General features: G+C 49.0%; 1 protein-coding gene across 1 annotated transcript in view; it reads right to left on the bottom strand.

Moving 5' to 3' along the window:
- CNIH3 (cornichon family AMPA receptor auxiliary protein 3) overlaps positions 1-18,564 on the bottom strand; it is an 86,589-nt gene that overhangs the window by 30,504 nt on the left and 37,521 nt on the right. Inside the window, exon 3 of the mRNA XM_081039099.1 lies at positions 15,113-15,160. Within this exon, the coding sequence (XP_080895225.1) occupies positions 15,113-15,160 (48 nt within the window). The remainder of the gene's footprint in view (positions 1-15,112; positions 15,161-18,564) is intronic.

Raw genomic sequence — 18,564 nt, 5'->3', positions numbered from 1 at the left:
AGGGTCTCTCTGGGAAGCTCTCCACCTTGGCAGACCAGTAGAATATTCTGGAGAGCTTCACCTCTGCCCGTGACAAACTGAGACTCTGGGGTGGGACCCTGTACCTGCATTTTAAAAACTCCCCAGGACATTGGAATGTGCTGCCAAGATGGAGAAACTCTGGTCCATGACAACGACTTCCTGAGCATTGAACTCTGCCTCTGCCTCGGGCTGCACCTGGAGCTGGGGACAGCCGGCAGCCCCAGGCTGCCCAACAATATGACAGCAATGTGGGAAACGGACCTCTTACTCCGCTGGGGGGATTACAAATTGCTTCAACCTTTTGGCGAAAGTTATCTGGCAATTCTTAGAAAAAGGCAAATTCATATACTCTTTAACCCAACAATCTGACTCCTGGGACATAAACACACAAAGGTGTTTATTGCAGGGTTATTGATAGGGGTCTAATACAGAAAACTGAAACCAGACAAAATTTCCATAAATGTGGAAATGACTGGATAAAGTCTGTGTACTATGGAACATCATGAAAGCTTGTGCAATTGTTTCTACGAGAGCCAGATTTATAGCTACTGACCTAGAGGGGTGTCCTTGGTGTAATGGTATGTGGGGGAAAAACAAGCTATAAAAAAGCCATGTTTTCCTTATTGGGAAGAAGAAACAAACAAAAAGGCGCTCCTGAGTGTGTGTGAATATATGTGTTTGCATGTACTTGTGTGCGTTTGAATGTGCGTGGAGATATCAGTGGGAAGACACAGACCCAAGCTTTTAACGTTAGTTATGTCCCAGAGTTAGGAACAGAGAGGGGTTGGGGAGCTCATCAACCTTTTCTGCGTATTCACTTAGCATCCTCCTCTAGTCAAAATGAGGACATACTACCTTTATAATTAAAACAGTTGATAAAGAAAAGACAAAGAGCGAGCTCTGGGGTGAGGCTGCCTGAATGCCAATCCTGGCTTTGCAGGTACTGGCGTTAGGCCCTGAGCCCCGCCGCTGTCTTCGTCCTCATCGGTGAAAGGGGAGCACGGGGCACGTATCAAGAGAGATGATACGCCACGTCTGGCATAGTCTATGTCAGATACAGTAAGTTAATAAACGCTGTTGTTTTGGAGAAACCATTTCCGAAGCCACTGAGGACCAATCTTCTAAGCCTGGGTGAGCTCACCTCCTCCATCCAGCCAAGAACAAGAACCCAAGCTTCCCTTCACTCTGCATGCGTCGGCCTCCCCCAGAGCCCTGCATGTGATGACTGTTTTGTGCAGCCCGCACAGCACTATGGGTGGGCAGTGTTCGTTATTACTGCCTGCAGCATGAGAATAGGTCGTGCTGTCCTGCAACTCAGTGACAACTTCTGGGCAGGGAAGCTCCTGAGATCTCCCGGGAAGGGAAGTTCTATAAATGAAAATAGTTACAATAATTATGTAACTTCAGCCCACCTCAGCAACCGGCACGTCTGCAAAGACTCACATTGCATACGTGGAGATTTGGTCCTGAGCCTGGGCCTGCTGGACAGACAGGAACTGGACGGAGCTAATTAGAATGATAAATGACCCGGGCATCGTCCAGTGTGTGCTGAGCTCACTGTCTGAGCTTGGGAGGACGGCTTTGCACGCTGCTCCCTGCGAGGGACGTGGCAGCATAAAGAGGCAGGGTCCCCTTTGTTTGGTCCATCTCCCCTGGAAAATGACAGGGGTGATTCTTTTATTTTTAATTTTTTTAATTTTGGGGGTACACCTGACATGCAGCATTATATTAGTTTGTTATACAATGTAATGATTCGATATTTGCATGTATTGCAAAATGATTAGCACAGCAAGTCTAAGTAACATTCGTCACCACACACAGTTACAGAATTTTCTTCTTGTGACGAGAACTTTTAAGATGTCTTTCAGCAAGTTTCAAACATGCAATACAGTATTATTAACTATAGTCCCCATGCTGTACATCCCCAGGACTTACTTATTTTATAACTGGAAGGTTGTACCTTTTGAGCCCCTTCACCCATTTCACCCTCAGCCCCCTGCCTCTGATAACCACCAAGCTGTTCTCTGAATCGATGAGCTTGGTATTTCGTTTTGTTTTTAGATTTCACGTGTAAGTGAGATCATACAGTATTTGTCTTTCTTTGTCTGACGTATTTCACTTAGCATAATGCCCTCAAGGTCCATCCTTGTGGTCATAAATGGTAAGATTTTGTTCTTTTCTATGGCTGAATAATACTCCATGTTATATATATGCCGCATCTTTATCCATTCAACCTTGGATGGACAGTCAGGTTGTTTCCATATCTCGGCTATTTGTAAATAAGTGATTCTTCACAGGCTTTGCTCAGAATAAGTTTGCTTTTTATTCTGATAAACATGCAATAAAATCCATTGGAGAGGATCAAAGTCTTGCCCTCTCTCTCACTGGATTATACCTGTGGATGATGAGAGAATTCTAGTAAAATCTAAACCCAGGGGCTCAGCATTCACTCTATTTACTATTTGCCAAGGAGCAGAATTCAAGGGAAGGCCAATCTTGTCTCCGACCCAAGGGGATGTCGTTTCCATATGAACCCTTCTCTGGTGCATGGTCCTGTTATAGGTTAAAACATACTCCCCCCCCCTTTTCATATATTGAAGCCCTAACCCCCAGTGCCCCAGAATGTGCCCATATTTGAAGACAGGGTCTTTCAAGCAGTAATTAAGTTTAATGAGGTCGTAAGATGGGCCTTGATCCAATATGACGGATGTCCTTATAGAAGAGGCTATTAGGACAGAGACCCACAGACAGGGGACAACCATGTAAGGACACAGCGAGAACGTGGCCAACCTCAAGTCAAGGCGAGGGGCTTCAGGAGAAACCAACCCTGCCGACACCTGGGTCTGGGACTTCTGACCTGCGGAACTGTGAAGAAATGACCTTCTGCTGTCTAAGCCCCCCAGTCTGTGGTACGTTGTTATGGCAGCCCTGGCAGGCTAAAGAGATCCCCAGGGGACCAGCATTAGAAGGTGCAGGGTCTGCTGAAGTCTCTTTCTCCCAAGCCATTAGATTCCCAACAGTCTTTTGAAACTGAGAAGATGCCTTTAGTCCAAACCTCTTCGCCTATGTTTGACTCAGAGGATGAGAAGCAGTCGAGAAGGGATGGTCCAGCATGGCACACCCGTGCACATGACCGACCGTGGACCGTGGGAATGGATACATGCTGGGTGTCAGAGCGCGGTGTGCAACTCGCTCTGAAAATCCCAAACATGTAGAACTGACCTGGGAAATGTAGGGAAACATGTTTTTAATCCCTAGTGCATGGGAACAGAAGGACAACTCAAAAGGGTAGGGGGTGGGGAGTCAGAATACCCTGAAAGTCAGACGCAGCACCTACCACCTAACTGGCCTGGGCAATGAGCCCTGGAGTCTCAGGTCCCTGTCTCCACTGCTCGGAGCTGTTGGACTAGTATATGGAGTATTGTGGATAGAGCACCCAGCACCTTATCATGGAGTTTGTCCCACTCATCCAGTCCTTCGGTCAGCAAAGCATTACCAAATATGTGCTCTTCTCTAGGGAAGGTGCTAGGTAGTGAGCAAGAGACACAGACCCGGCCCCCGCTAACTTTACAGTCTCCTGAGGAAGAGACACATGCACAAATTATTATACCTCTGACTTTCCCCTCCCACACTGCCTTCCTTTTAAAGTCCAGAATATTTGTGCTTGAAATATTTCATCAATCACGTGAATTAAGCCGGTATTCACCACGCTTGGCTTCTATGAGCAGTTGGAATCACCACTATCGGAACGCACTTAAAGCACCACAATGGCATGTATTAAAGACTAGCTTATACAAACGGGATTATACAGAACCTTGCAGAGGGTGTACTGTTTGTCATTTCACCAGTACGTCTCGCTGATGTAATCCGAGCGATGTATGTATTCCCCAAGGAGAGGGACCTTGCGTGCGTGGCTCCTTCATTTGGTTCCCACCAGGACCCCAGTGCCACTGGCATTACTTTGTGCTGACGAGGTGAGTGGTCACAGCAGTGATGTCACCACTAAAAGGCCATAGTAGCAGGCTGTTGTTGCGGTGTGTTCCCTGCCCACCTCCCGGGGCTCTAACCGGTGACCACTGTCCTCCAGAATTTCATCACGGCTCTGACCACTTGGCAGACACGGAAAGGGAACAGTCTGCTTTTCTGTGCCTTTATAATCCTGGCACTTTGCCTCTGGATAGCACATTAACTTATTCAGTGCATTTTCTTGTCTATTGCCTGGTCTTTTCCTACTGAAGCAAAACTTCCCATGTTTCGTAATTGTCTGTGCCACAGAGACAGCCTAGGAATCAGAGCCAGCGACTCTGTGCTGGAGGAGGACCAATGCCCCAAATTGCTTGAAGAATAACGAAGCCCATATAAGTTGCAAATGGAGCCAGCGTGGTGACGCAGCAGTACAGCTATTCTGCGGGGAGCACAGGCTTCAATTGGGCACAAGCCGGGAGCCGGAGGAATTCTCATCCGAGTCGTGGGGCTCTCTCTGTTGGCCCTGCCTAGGAACAGGTGGCTGCCCGGTTTTAACTTTAGGGACAGGCAGACACGGGGTGATTCTCCTACAGGGAATAAGAGCCTATTAGGATTTGGTGATATTGGCAGATGGGGTGGCCTAGAAACATAACCCAGAAATGGTTCTCGCTTTTTCAGCAATTTGGAAAAGGGCAAGAATGAGTATCTGGAAGGGTGAGCAGGTAGAGGGCTGAAAAACAGATTTTTTACTTCTCATCACATTTTGGAAAAGAGAGCATCTGGAAGCAAAGCTCCCACCAAGAAAAACGAGTCGTCTGCCCATTACGTGCAATGAGTCTTCCCACTGGTCTCCGAGGAAGCAGGAAGTTAGAGACTCACTCCTTCAGTCCATTTGGGCGCTGGTGGCAAATTATTGCTTTTACTCTGGTACCATTCAGAAAATTATGGCTCTCTAAATCATACCCTGGAGGGCTGAGAAAATAAAAAGGCCTCCCCACCTGCACTGCCGAAGCCAAGCTTCCCCTCCAAGTCAGTTATTTGCAGCCTCGCTGCACATTAAAATCATTGGGGCGGGGGGGGGGGATGGAAACGGGGGGAGAACTTTGCAAACCCCAGTGCCCAGGCTGCAAACCAGACAATGAAATCAGAAAGTGTGGGAGTGGGACCCAGGAACAGTATTTTTTAAGCTCCCAGGTGATTCCCATGTATAGCCGAGGTGAAGAACCAGAACCAGAACCTACATCTATCACCATGCTCACACACTGGGCCGTGAGGGCTGCTCTGACGTGACAAAGCACCTGCCACTGGCCTGCCTTTGCTCTCCTCCACTTGCCATAACCCCAGGCTCAGCAGTGAGAATTCCGCCTGATGCACTGAGAACATAATTATCCGAGCATTGTGTGGTTGCCGGGCTCATGTTCACTAATCCATTTTGCTAATTAACATGAATTGGACACCACGCTAGAGAAGGCAACAGATCCGCAATGTGTAAGATACGTGTACACGCGACTGAAATACAGGGTATTGGGTGATCAGGGCTTTGAGAGGCTGTCGGGCAGGGATTGAGAGAAAAAACAAGATGGCTTTTAGAAGGACTATGCGTGTCCTCACAAGTGACCCATCACAGCGCGCGCGTGCACACACACACACACACACACACCCTCCTCAGCACACAATACAGGACTAAGTACAGAGCAGGTGCTAAAAGAGCTCAGGTGAATGAATGAATTCACAGTGCTACCCACTGGAACCCACCAAAGCCAACCCCCAGGACTCAGCTCCCTTCTACACCCTCCGTTTGGCCCAGCCTCCTGCAGGTACCTCAGCCTCGAGTCTCTCTCTTCCCCTCTCCCCCCCTCACGCTGCCCTTGCAGTTCTGGGGTCACATTGGGGCTGAGTGCCCTGCACTGGCTGCTCTGCTGACAGGATTCCTCCCTGAGACTGAGGTCTGCAGCCGCCCTCCAGTGTCCTCTCTCCATTCTCTCTGGAATAAAATCCCTGATTTTTGGCTGAGCACATAGCCCCCCAGAATAAGAGCAGGAGTGGCCATGTGCCTAAGAGCTGGGCAATGAGTTAAGTGGAAGTGGTGTGTGCAAATTCTGGGTCACGCCCTTCATGGAAATGGCCCTTTCCCTCTTCCCTCCTCCACCCTGCTGCTTGAAAGGACGCCGTGGTGCGACACCCTGGTGGACCACATGGACAGGGAAATGCCCTGATGATGGCAGAGCTCCACGGGCAGGAGGGGCCTGGGTCCCCCACACAACTTGGCCTGGACGGGCTCCGCCCATCAGCCTGAGCTCCCTCATGTCTTCTCCTCACAGCAGAGCCCATATCCAGTACACCTGCTGCCCACATCCCGCGGTATCTGGAGCTCCTTTTTATATTAATGAGAGAAGAAAGGTATTGAGGAAAAACAAATTATTTCTGTCAGAGAGGTCAATGATTGGGTGACGTCTCCGAGCAAAGCTGCCAGGAGTCTATGAATCTTTACTGCTCAGCAGGTCAGCCTGGGAGGCTCTGCTTTGCTGATGAAGGCAATAACTTGACCGGCCTCTTTTTGCCGGTCCACACAGTCTGTGGAGACTACGGGGGAAATTGAGTGATCGTCATTCTTGGTTAGTGGGCTGCAGAGCGGAGGGGCAAGAAGCTCTGTGAACGGTATGGGAAGTTCCTGGCTCTTCTGGATGAAAGCAAATGGAAGCACAAGGAACAAAGGGAGAGCACATGGGCTCTGGAACCAGACCTATGAGCGTGGTGGCCTTGAGCAAGGTATTTAGCACCTGGGGAAGGCAGGTAATTTCACCCAAGTCACAGAGCTGCTGTAAAGTTTTAGTGCCAAAGCCGTCCCTGGGCCCTTCCCCAAACCTACTTAATCTGAACTTCCCAGGACTGAGGTGGGGAGTGTTAGTCAGTGTTCTCCAGAGAAACAGAACCAACTGTGCGTGCGTGTGTGTGTGTGTGTGTGTGTGTGTGTGTGTGTCGACATAGATACATAGAGAGGAGAGAGAGATTTACTTTAAGAAACTGGCTCATACAACTGTAGTGGTTTGGTAAGTCCACATTGTGCAGATGAGCCAACAGGCTGGAGGCCCAAGAAGAGCCAGGGTCGCAGGAGAAGCCCAAAGGTGGTCTGCTGCAGAATTCATTCTTTTTGGGGGAGGTCAGTCTTTGTTCTATTGGGGCCTCCGACTGATTAGATGAGGCCCAGCCACATTATAGAGGGTAATCTGCTTTATTCAAAACCCACCAATTGAAAAGTTAATCTCATCCAAAAAACATCTTCACAGAAACATCTAGAACAGTATCTGACCACGTATCTGAGCTCCATGGCCCAGCCAAGTTGATACATAGAATTAACCATCGTAGGGGATGGGCATTCAGGGATCTAGATTTTTAATAACCTCTCCAGACGTGATATGAGACACAGCCAAGTTTGGGGACCATTCTCGATGATACACCCTGAGGTCACTGCCAGTTTCAGGATTCCTCTCCCCACCTCCACAAGACTTCTTTCGTTTGTGAAGCTGGTTGTACCAGCCCCACATTGAACTCAGAACCAACTTGCAGTCACATCATGGGTCAGGAAGCCAGGACACAGCCAGGACCAGCAGGCTGGGGAGAGCTCCTGGAGGCCAGGGCCCAGCTCACCCTGGGCATTGGGTCAGCTGCTGGCCGCGTCTTCCTGCTGACTGCCAGTCTCTGTGTGTTGACGCCCTTCTCCCTTCCCCTGTCCCTCAGCAGATCCAATGCTCCAGACCCTGGGGGGCAACCTTGGGAGCTGCCTCATAGTCACTAGCACAAGTACCAGCCATCCAAGTCACCGAGTATTTCCCAGAGTGTTTCCCCACCTTGGCTACCCACGAGAAGCACATAGGGGGCATTTTCAAAATACAGACAACCGGACCCTCCCAAGACCTACCGGAGCAGAACTTCCAGAAGTGGTTCTTAAACAGATGTACGGTGGGAAATCGCCACAGAGGATTATGAAATGCCAAACAATAAGAAGGCACCAGTTCCACAAATGACAAACACAACAGAAAAGGGGACACTAGCATTTGCCACTTCCTGATACTATGCTGGCATATGATTTTTCACAATAAAGGCAGCAAAGTTTCGCTGAAAACGCTAAGTGCTCTCTCTAGACAATCAGTGAAAATTCCTGGGTGTAGGACGAGTGCAATACAACGAAGCCATGTTGGGGTGAGCGTCCTGGACAACAGCTCTTCGACATAGTGTTTTCATTTCCTTCAGGTTTACACCCAGAAGCGGGATTTTTGGATCACACGGCAGTCCCGTACCGTTTTGTGTAGGGGCTGGACCAATTTACAATCCCACCAACAGCTCACCAGCGTTCCCTGTTCTCCACATCCTGGCTGCTTTTGTTACCTCTTGTCTTTTTCATGCCATCCTAACAGGTGTGAGGTGGTATCTTATTGTCCCAACCCCTGAATCTTAATCTCCTACCTATGGATGGACTGATGGTACTTAGGGTGCCAATTAATGGCCTCCCTGTACCAATGCCTTTAGTCCTGTAACTCTGTAGTCCTTCCGGCTGACCCTGGGCTTGGCCATGTGACTCATTTCAGCCAACAGGTCACTAGTAGATTTGGTGGAAACCGAAGCTTGAAAAAGTTCTTGTGCGTTTCCACTTCTTCTCTATGACACCATGAGATCAAGCCCAGGCTAGTCACTAAGGACGAGATGTGGAACAGAACCAACCATCCCAGCCAAAGCCATTCTAGATCAGCTAATGGTCTGCTGACGCCCGGACATGAGAATGAGGCCCAGCCAACATCAGGAGAACATACTCTTTTCCACACAAGCCCAGCCAGGATCAGTGGAACCAACCAGATGACCCATGGACTCATGAGAAGTATACATAGCGGTTGTTGTAAATTGGGGGAATACTCTACTACTGCGCAATGGAGAACTAATAAGGAGGGGTCAACCAGCTCCCCAGGTTCAGGTGAGAAGCCAGAGCCCATGTGTTACGGAGCTGATGTGAAGCGCTCTGCTTCTCCTGCTGTGGCCTTGGGAGCAAAGTGGGAGGACAAAATTCTGCTCCAGCCCCGTCCAACCTCCGGTTCGGCAACCCCGTGACAGCCCCACTGTTAACACGGTGATAAAATGTTCCACTCTTCCCTCTGACTAACAAGGAGTTTACCACAGAAAGCGTCTCAGAATAAATTATACACGAGACACGGTTTCTAAACTAGTTGCGAATTTTGTTCCAGGACATTTTTGCGTTTCTTCGAACATTCCCTCTAGGGGTGAACTATCCTACCAAGAAGTTAAATGGAATTAGAAAAGAGCCTTAAAGGAATCCACTTGGACCCACCGTGGTGAGCCAAGCATATTATAGGGTCCCCGAGGCCCTATGCGGCTTCGGTATTCGTATCGTTCCTTTAAAATAGCTGAGCAATATTACTGTAGTGGTCCTTAAGGAACACGTTTCAAAGAATTTGAAACCAACAATTTCCCCTATAAAGTGGCTGATTAAAAACGTGGACTCTGCTCAGATAGACCTGCCTTCCCATCCCAGGGCTACAAACTTATAAAATATGAGACCCCAGTATACATACTTAGCCTCTCTAAGTCTTGATTTCCTCATCTGTTAAGTGGGGCTATTAATTGTGACGACTTCATAGAGTTGTTGGCAGGATTAAAAGAGTTAATCATTTTAAAGGCATATAATAGTCACTCAAGAAATGCAAGTGGCTATTAATTACCATTGTCACGCTTTAGAAATCCCCCAAGCAACAGAGAATTCTGATCTGGAAAACTGAGCCAAGGCTGGTCTTTCTCAGGCATTCTACACAACTACCTTTGGGTTTATGCATCTCTTTTCTCTGTATTAGGTCTCTCAATTGAAATACGCCATTCCCTCCAGAGGCCAGCAAGAAGACCAGTTAACAGATAAGAACACCGGAAATCAAGTCAACCCCTTGAGGCAGGGAGCTCCAGTAATTAGAGAAAAGGCACCATCTTCACCATTCTTCTAAGCAGTTGATGCATGACAAATACTGTGCTCCAGAGTGACATGGGTCTCTCTCTCTGGGTTCTGGGAGATAAATGCATTTAGCAGCCTCTTCTTAGGTCAAAGAAATGGGACAGAGTTTGAAACTGTCTGCTTGTAAATTTGTGGAGTCAGCAAATGGCTAATCTCTGGCCCAGAATAAAATCACTTAAAAAAAAAAATAAGATTTTCCTCCTTAAAAAAGTGGTACATGCTTACAGTATCAGTTAGCTATTGCCATAATAATGCTGCATAACAAATCACTCCAAAATTCAGGCTCATTTTTCACAGGGCCTTCCAAATTTTATAGCCAGTCCTGGATACAGGGGTGGGTGAAGAATTGGGGACAATGTGGTTGACTCCTGAACAACAATAATCATGTGTACTACTCATGCCTCTCACACCTGCCTGGGGGTCACCTGGGCCAGTGGGTGTGGCTCTGAGCTCCAGGTGGGCTCAGGTCTGTATCCATGACTCTCATGGTCCTTGCACCAGTGGGTTTGCCTTGGCGATGTCAGAAGTGCAAGAGGGAGAGTGCAAATACCCAGTGACTCCTAAATACACACTCACGTGCCTGCTCAAAGGCCAGGGGACAAATCCCGTCACGTAGCAGAGCCCAATATCCGGGGAGGGAACATACACTTTGCTTCTAACAGGAGGAACTGCCAAATCATCTGGCAAAGGTCGTGGATACAGGCAGGGCCCTTCAGGGGTGTGTGACCTACGCAGCTGCACATGGGCCCCACGCTCAGAAGGGCCCCACCTTTGGTTGAATGTTCTGCTGTTAGCTTCACAAATTTCCTTTAAAATTTCTTGTTGACATGGAGCCCCACACTTCCATGTTTCACCGGGCCTTACAAATTTTATAGCCAGTCCTGGATATGGGATAGGGTGAAGAATTAGGGACAATACAGTTGACTCTTGAACAACATGGGTTTGAACTGCACGAGTCCACTTATACATGGAATTGTTTCAATAAATACCTGTACCGATTTGATCCAAGATTGGGAGTCCATGGAGGCAGAGGGCTGACTATAGTATGCATTGATCAACACCATTGTATACAGGGGACTTGAGCATCCACAAATTTTGGCTTTTGTGAGGGGACCAATGCCACTCAGATACCAAGGAGCAACTTAAGTTTTGGGGGAGGTCATAGTCATATGTAGATTTTCACCTGTATGGTAGGTTGGTACCCCTAACCCCTGCATTGTTCAAGGGTCAACTGTAATGCAATCTTCCTATTTCACAATAGGAATTCTGCATCCCCTCCAGCCCCTGCTTTCAGAACCACATCGTGCAATGTCTGTGGTGGATTCAGGTTTCACACCACTGAGCTGCACTTCACACCATGTCACCTCCCTAAGACAGAGGGGTGTCTCTGGACAAGCCTGAGGAGGAAGGGGCATAGGTGGCCAAAAGTGGTAACATTTGTGGCCCGATCACTGTAGTGCTCTTTCCAGAAATAAACCTGGAGCACCTGCCCCTCCCACGAGCCCGTTTACACCTCTCCAGTGAACTCAACCCCCCCACCTACTCCCAACCCCACCCGCTCATCCTTCTCTTCTTTGTCCCATGGGTGCTGCTTAACAGAGAAAGTAAATATTACCCATCCACTAGAGCTTTTTACATGCACAAATGTCAGAAAGCCTGCAGTAAGACAGGACATATTCTGGAGGAAATCAGGGGGTGAACTGGACAATCACAGCACGATCATGCCAGAACGGACACCCCAAACTGTGCAACTTGGTACCTCCTCTGCAGCAGTTTCAGTCTAACTCGAAACCACCCCAGACCAAGGTTGTCTCACTTGGTTTAAGGGAGGTGAACATTTCATAGCCCCCCAGGAGCCATCCAATCCCAAGGTTTGACGACTGCGGTCTATAAAGAAATGTTCTCTTTCTTCTCATACCAGTCTTGGGCTTTCACCTCAGTTCATTACCTCGAACTATTTCCTGAACTTGGAGAAGCAGCAGGAAGCTCCCAGTCAGTCTTCTCCCCACGAGGACCCTTTCTGTGCCTGAAAGCAGCCATCAAACCAACCTCTGCTTTCCGTGGAGCCTCCGACTCCCAAACCTGTACTTTATAGGGACCCACAGAGCCGACGACGTGCTCAGCGTGGAGAGCAGTGCAAGAAGCAAGGGGCTCTTACCATGACAAAATGAATCATAAGCACAAGTCGACACAAGAAGCCTGCAGTTCAGACAATTACCCAAAGAACACATTTTCTGATAATTATAGAGCTAAAAATGGATTTCCTTTGCAAATCCCTTTCTTTCTCCTGAGAAGCTGAGGAGGTGGTTTAACAACAGTCAGCTGCTGAGAAGCATCACATTCTGGGGTGTTTAGGAGAGGAGTTCCAAGAAATTCTTGGAAGGTACAGTTCCCAGAAGGTGGCGGTGCTTACTTACCCATTAACCCGCCCCACCACCCCCAACAGGTGCTCCCAGCTTGAAAATCTGAACTCAGAAGCCCATTCAGAATGAGACAGGTGGGGTTAGGCCCTGGCCATCCCTCCTTGTGACTCAAACATCAAATGACAGTTACCTGAGAAAATGGAAGGGAGCAACTAAGGAGAATGCCACCAGCCAAGGATGACCCCAGCCTGCTTCAGCATAAATGTGTGTTCAGGGATGTTATAAGGAGTTTTATGCAGCAGCTGAGGGTCAGGACAACAATAAAAATAACACTGAATGCATGCTGAGTGTTTATGAGCTAGATGCCTGTGTATTATGTCATTTAATTCTCCCATCTCTATGAGATGGGTGCTGTGCTTATAGAGAAAGGCAGAGCCACAGGTGGGCTCAGGTTTGTATCCCATGACTTCCAAGAAATTCTTGGAAGGTACGGTTCCCAGAAGGTGGCGGTGCTAACCAACCCCCGTTGCACAGCTCATCAGGGCAGAGGCAGCAGATGCCTTTATGTGTCGCCACAGTCCTACACCACCTTTCAGCTGGAAGGAATCGGAACTGGCTAAGAGAAGACATTAACAAAGTTAAAACACAAGTGGCAACGAGGGCCGAGGTCACAAACACAAAGAAAAGAAATGGGATAGGAGCAAGCGTAGCTTAGAAACCTTCTGTGTCCGTAATGAATACAATATAGAGTTCAATTTGACTGTAAAATATAAATCGGATGTAAGTTGTAAACACCCCCCAACATGTAAGTTTTGCACTACGTCATGGGCAGTACTGTGATGCTGAAAGATTATTGATTATTCCAGGGTTCCCAACAAGGGTGTAGATTACAGAAGTGCCAGAAAGTTAGCAGCCGTCATCAACTAACTGAACAAATATTTATGAAGCACTTCCTCCTCCTATGTCACCACATATGACAGCGAACAAAGTTGTTTTCCTTCCAGAACTTACATGCTAGTGGGAGAAGACAGACACACATGCCCTCAGTGTGTCTGTGAGAATACAGAGAATTACCAAATTAAGCTAACAAGCAAAACCTCAAAGGCCAGACCATCAGAAAGGCCAACAACAGGAAATCACATTCAGAGAGAAATCATGTTGATATCAATAAAAATGGCCTGGAGATCCAGGCACAGAGACGCAAAGGTGAAGGGGTAAAAAGATGGATGTGCTCATGGCAAGAGGACTGGGGCAGGAGGAAGACGCCACAAGGGAATAAAGCTGCAGGCCGGTGGCTGGCTGCTGCCCAAGGTGGTCGCTCGCCACCCCAGTGCAGCCCCTTCTCGCACAAGGTCCAAGGGTGTGGGCAGTAGGACCCTGGCAGAGCAGCCACAGGCCACTGCCCACTGTCTGGCCAGAGTCAATGGTTAAACAATATAAAGGGATATACAATACTAACAAGTGATAAATATGGATCAATGTTCCAGAAAGCTCAGGAGGGTACATTCAGGATGGGGAGAAAAGGGCAACTTGGAGTGTGAAAGACATGTACGTGTCAGTCTTAAAGAACAAACCAGAGACTACGGAAGTGACAGCTGGAGCGGTGTCCAAGGTATCGTCTGGGAAAATAACTTACAAGTTCGTGAGTTACCTTAATACCAAATGTGATGTTATTTTCTCAATCGTGCTTTATTCTTTGGATCATTAGTGTATTCACATGTACTTTCATTCTCCGAGCCAACCTCCCCTGCTATGATATACAAGACGTGGAACTCTAACATACTGTTTCTCAGAAAACATTAAAGGACAAGTAGTAGTTTGAATACTAATTAACTTAGTGATTAAGCTCTCTCTCCCAATGAAAGCTATCATTATTGAAATATAGAAAGAATTTCAAAAGCTTGCAGAATTGTTTCCCTTCCCTCGGTCTTGGCGTGGCATTTGGTTTCTCTCCTATTCACACAAGGCTCACACATCTCCTTTTGGGTTAACAGGTGACTTTCCTATGGCCTGTGGCCCATCCGCTCTGGACAGAGGCCAGGTATGTCCTTTGGCTCAAGGCTATGGACCCTGCTGATTTTACCTGCAAGCTGCTGTTCTTTACACTTTGCCGCACAAAGCGCACTCTTTCTTGACTGGAGAGTGACAGACCAGTCTCTCTGGCCCCCAGCGACGTCACAGAGTTGTGCCAAACACCAAGCTTGCGCTACACGTGCGCACATGAATATGCGTGCACACATGTGCTTCCTGAATGCATGGAGGCAGCTGTGACCTACTGCCCACCCACTTAGAGCAACGCCTGGCTGAATGCCTGGCTCCCCTTTTAATCACCCCTCCCATCCCACCACGCAGACACTTCCGGAGATGCTGTCCACCAAACTGCAAAGCTGAGTGGCAGACTGAAACCTCCAAGGAAACCCAGCATCCAGTGAAAACCGTCCCGAAGTCGGTCGGGTGGGAGCATTTCTGAGCCCAGCACCAGACAGCGAATGCCAGCCATCGTTATGCAGAGATACAGACCCTGTGAAGCCAACCAGAGGGCCCTGGCAAATATCCAGTGCGGACCTGACACTCTGATTGATGGCTGCCCCTTTCAGTGAGCTCCGGTTGTCTCTGGAAGCTTCCAAAGAACCATCACTGGCTCCCCCCCACACACACACACACCTCTTGCCTTCCTGGGGAGATAGGACTGGAGCAGGCACTGAGCCACGCCAGCCCCTTTCCCCCATGACCGCGGCGCTCTTGCACTGACCTTTCGCAGAAGGAAGCAGATACGCTCAATGTTCCTCAGTCGTTCCCTCTATCAGGATGCACAAGAAAGCAGGGAGACGGGAGGTTAGAGTGACAGAAGCGCCCACATTCAGCCCCCAGTACAGAAGGCAGAACCCACCAGAGACCCCTCCCGGCCAGGTGCGTGCTCCCACCCATGGCTTTTCCTAACAACAGTTTCTACCTGTTTCCCATCTACCTTGTCAGTCATTTGCTGTTAACAGAACTGCCCCAGAAAACAGCATGGGCTCAGCTTTCGTCTCAGCCCAGCAGATGTGTCCACACTTTTTTCTACAGGCAAAGTCTCTCTCAGCCACCATGTGGCCCTAAGACAGTCAGACTACAGACCAGGCAGCATGTGTTCAGTGAATGCCCTAAAGCCTGCAGTCGGCCCTCCTGGAGCTGGGAGGGGTCCCCACAGTGCACAGCATATGTGCCCTGTAAGTGTCCAAGGAAGAGAAGCTCTCTGCCCATTGGCTTTCTTTTTTTAAAATAAAGTGTATTTGGAGGAAGTAATCTCCCCACTAAATCAGACCCCGACAGCGCCCCTGGGCTGACTTTTCCAGCCGTCCAAGTGCACCTGCAGCTGGGCAGGTGGTGAGGCTCCCGTCACACACCAGTACTGCACCCCCTTTCCCGCAGTAACTCCCTTGGCTTCCGAAGCCACTGCAGCGCAGCTGAGGCATCTCCCAGGTTCATTCATTACCGAGGCGATTTGGTTGCCATGCATGTGATGGCAATGAGATTCCCCAGAGAGCTGAAGAAGACATGTGGCTAGGACACTTCAACATCCTAAAAATCATAAATATCGTGCTTCCTCTGCATCCTTTAAGGCCAGAGAAAGAGCCCACATCGGTACAAACTAGTGTTCACATGGCTAGGAAGAGAGACAATGTCATCGTTAACACATGTGTGCATGCACACACACGCATGTGCGCACACACACACACAGAGCCGGGCATCGAGGCTTCCTAAATGAAGGATGACGGCAAAGCTGTGAGACAGCAGGCATGAAAGAGGGGGTACAGGACACACGCTGGTGCTCCTCGGAGGACACCTCGCATTGCTCTGCAGGGAGGCTGAATGCTCAGCTGGTGAAAGGAAGCGCAAGGGTCAACCTGAGAAACTAGGAGTAGAACAAACCATTCCTCCTCCTTTCCACTCAGAGGGTCCGACCATCTCTGAGCTTCAGGGGGTCTGACATCCAAAGAACCAGCGGGCTTCAGGCACGTCCATTCAGAAATGCATCACACCGATCAGCAATTACTTGTAACACAAGTCCTTCCACGCTGTTGTTACCAAGCAGTGAAGGGTTATTTCAAGCCACCTGGTCCTGACATGCCACTGCAGGGGCCCTACAGAGGCCTAAAGAGCTTGGAGATGAATTAAATGAGGCTTCCAGAGCATTTCACTCCCTGCCAGGGAACAACATCATAAGACCTGGGGAAATGCGTCTATTGCTGCTCCACTTGTGGTTTATAAATGTTTTTTTCAATCTCAGACAAGAGTCTCTTCCCTGGTGGCCTCCGTCTGTTCCACGAGAGGTCTGGCCTTCAGGTCTCAAGCTGTTTAAGCAGTTCATTACTAATTAGAAGTGTAGCTTTAATAATAGGAAAAAAAAGTGGAGCTCCAGTTTCTATGCTAGACAGCTACACTCTTCAACGTTCATTCATTCTTTCATCAACAAGTAGTTACTGAGGGCCTACTGTGTGCAGGTTCTGTTCTGGCACTGACCTTGCAGAGAAGCTCCCAGGGGACTCTGCCAGTCCTCATTCTCTTTGTTCTGTGTGAACTGAGAAACTCGCCTTGGGGAGAGGGTGACGGGCTCCATGAAAATGTCTCACGTATCACCTCCAATCTCCCGCGACCCGGTGTGGAATTTGCGTGATGGCATTGCGTGGCAGGACAAATGTTTCCCTAGCATGTCGCCTGCGATCGTACAAGAAGGCTCTGGCTGTTCTAGGTGAGCCACTTCCTAGTTTGAGCCCTCACAACCAGGCAGAAGGAAAGCAGGCTCTAGACTCTCCCCGGCATTCCAAACCGGAAGCGCCCTCTCGGCCTAGAGCAGCTCTGTACACCGAGTGGGTCTGGGCGAGCCAGGTGTGTACTGTCGGTGGCAAACACAAAAACATGCAGAAAGAAATGCGACCTGGGCTGCAACCCTTTCAGGCCTGGAGGAGCCACGTTACAATGAAAACAAAATGCATTTTAATAATGATACACTTCACAAAATGTAGTGAGGTTTCAAGTGGAACTTAAGGATTTGTTCAAGCAACAAAATTCTGCTTTGCACATTTGACTTGGAAAGTGTTTGTGTCTGTTTCAGAGAATCAAAGAATGTGATGCCCAGGGGGCCTCAATTTTAATAAAATCAAGTCTGTTAAAGAGACAGCGTCGAGTAGGCGGTAAGAACACAGGCGTTGGAGATGAGCAGAACGGGGTTCCAGTCCTGACTTCACTGCTCAGGAGCTATGCTCCTGGATGAGGGCCAGACGGTAAGCTATGCCTGCCTGGCAGAGCCCTTGGGAGGGTTAGAGGTAACGTACTTTATCGAGTTTCTGGTGTATAGTAAAAACTCAAAAGGAACAAGCCTTGCAGCCCCATCATAAGCCTGGTCTTTACAGAGGGGCACATGGCAGCCTGGTCGCAGGTCTTTTGTTGCCTCCCTGCAGCTAAGAACACAGCTCTTTGTCCTGTCACTAAAGATCGTTGCTGTAGCCTTCCAGGTTTAGATGGTATCACACTAGTAACTCCTGGTGTTCCCACTACAACTTGTGAGTGAAAAGACCAACCAACAGAGCTATTCACACAAAAACTTGCCTCTGCACCAGAAACCAGGGCCTGGAAGGAACTTGAAATAAACACAGGCCCAGTGAGTTTAGAGGGAGACTCACATTCTCCACGGACTGTGTGTGCTCTATCCTGTGAGCCCAGCAGGGCCGGTCTGGGAGGAGTTTGGAAAAGGCTCTGGCCACGCCCATGGAGGGTCCCTGGCTCTGGGTCATGGCTGCACTGAGCAGAGCAGAAGTCACATGGTCTTCCTGTCCCTCCATCCCGGCCTCTGTCTACATCCATCCAGGGCAGAGGGAGGGGCATGCATGGCCTGACGAGCAAGATGGAGCCGAACATGCCGGGGCAGGGTCTTCTACGTGCTGAACCCAGGCAGACAAGCACACTGAATGAGGGTCCCCAGTGGGAGGAGAGCTGAGCTCAGGCCCACAGAGCCTCTCCAGATGAATGCTTCCTGGATGGCGGATATGGGGCGAGCAGCTTTGGGTATCTACCCACCCTGCACGTCTCCCTCTGAGATACCTGGCCAAGCGCAGCCCGAGGACAAGCACTAATGACGCTCCCACATCCCACCCAATACGTGGGCCAGTGCGGAGCCCTCCTGCTTCCAAGATGAGTAACCGAAAGCCACTAACGCGAGGCCTC

The sequence above is a fragment of the Rhinolophus hipposideros genome (assembly GCF_964194185.1).
Source record: "Rhinolophus hipposideros genome assembly, chromosome: 26".
Taxonomy (NCBI): Eukaryota; Metazoa; Chordata; class Mammalia; order Chiroptera; family Rhinolophidae; genus Rhinolophus; species Rhinolophus hipposideros.
This window is presented reverse-complemented; position numbering and strand designations above follow the sequence as displayed.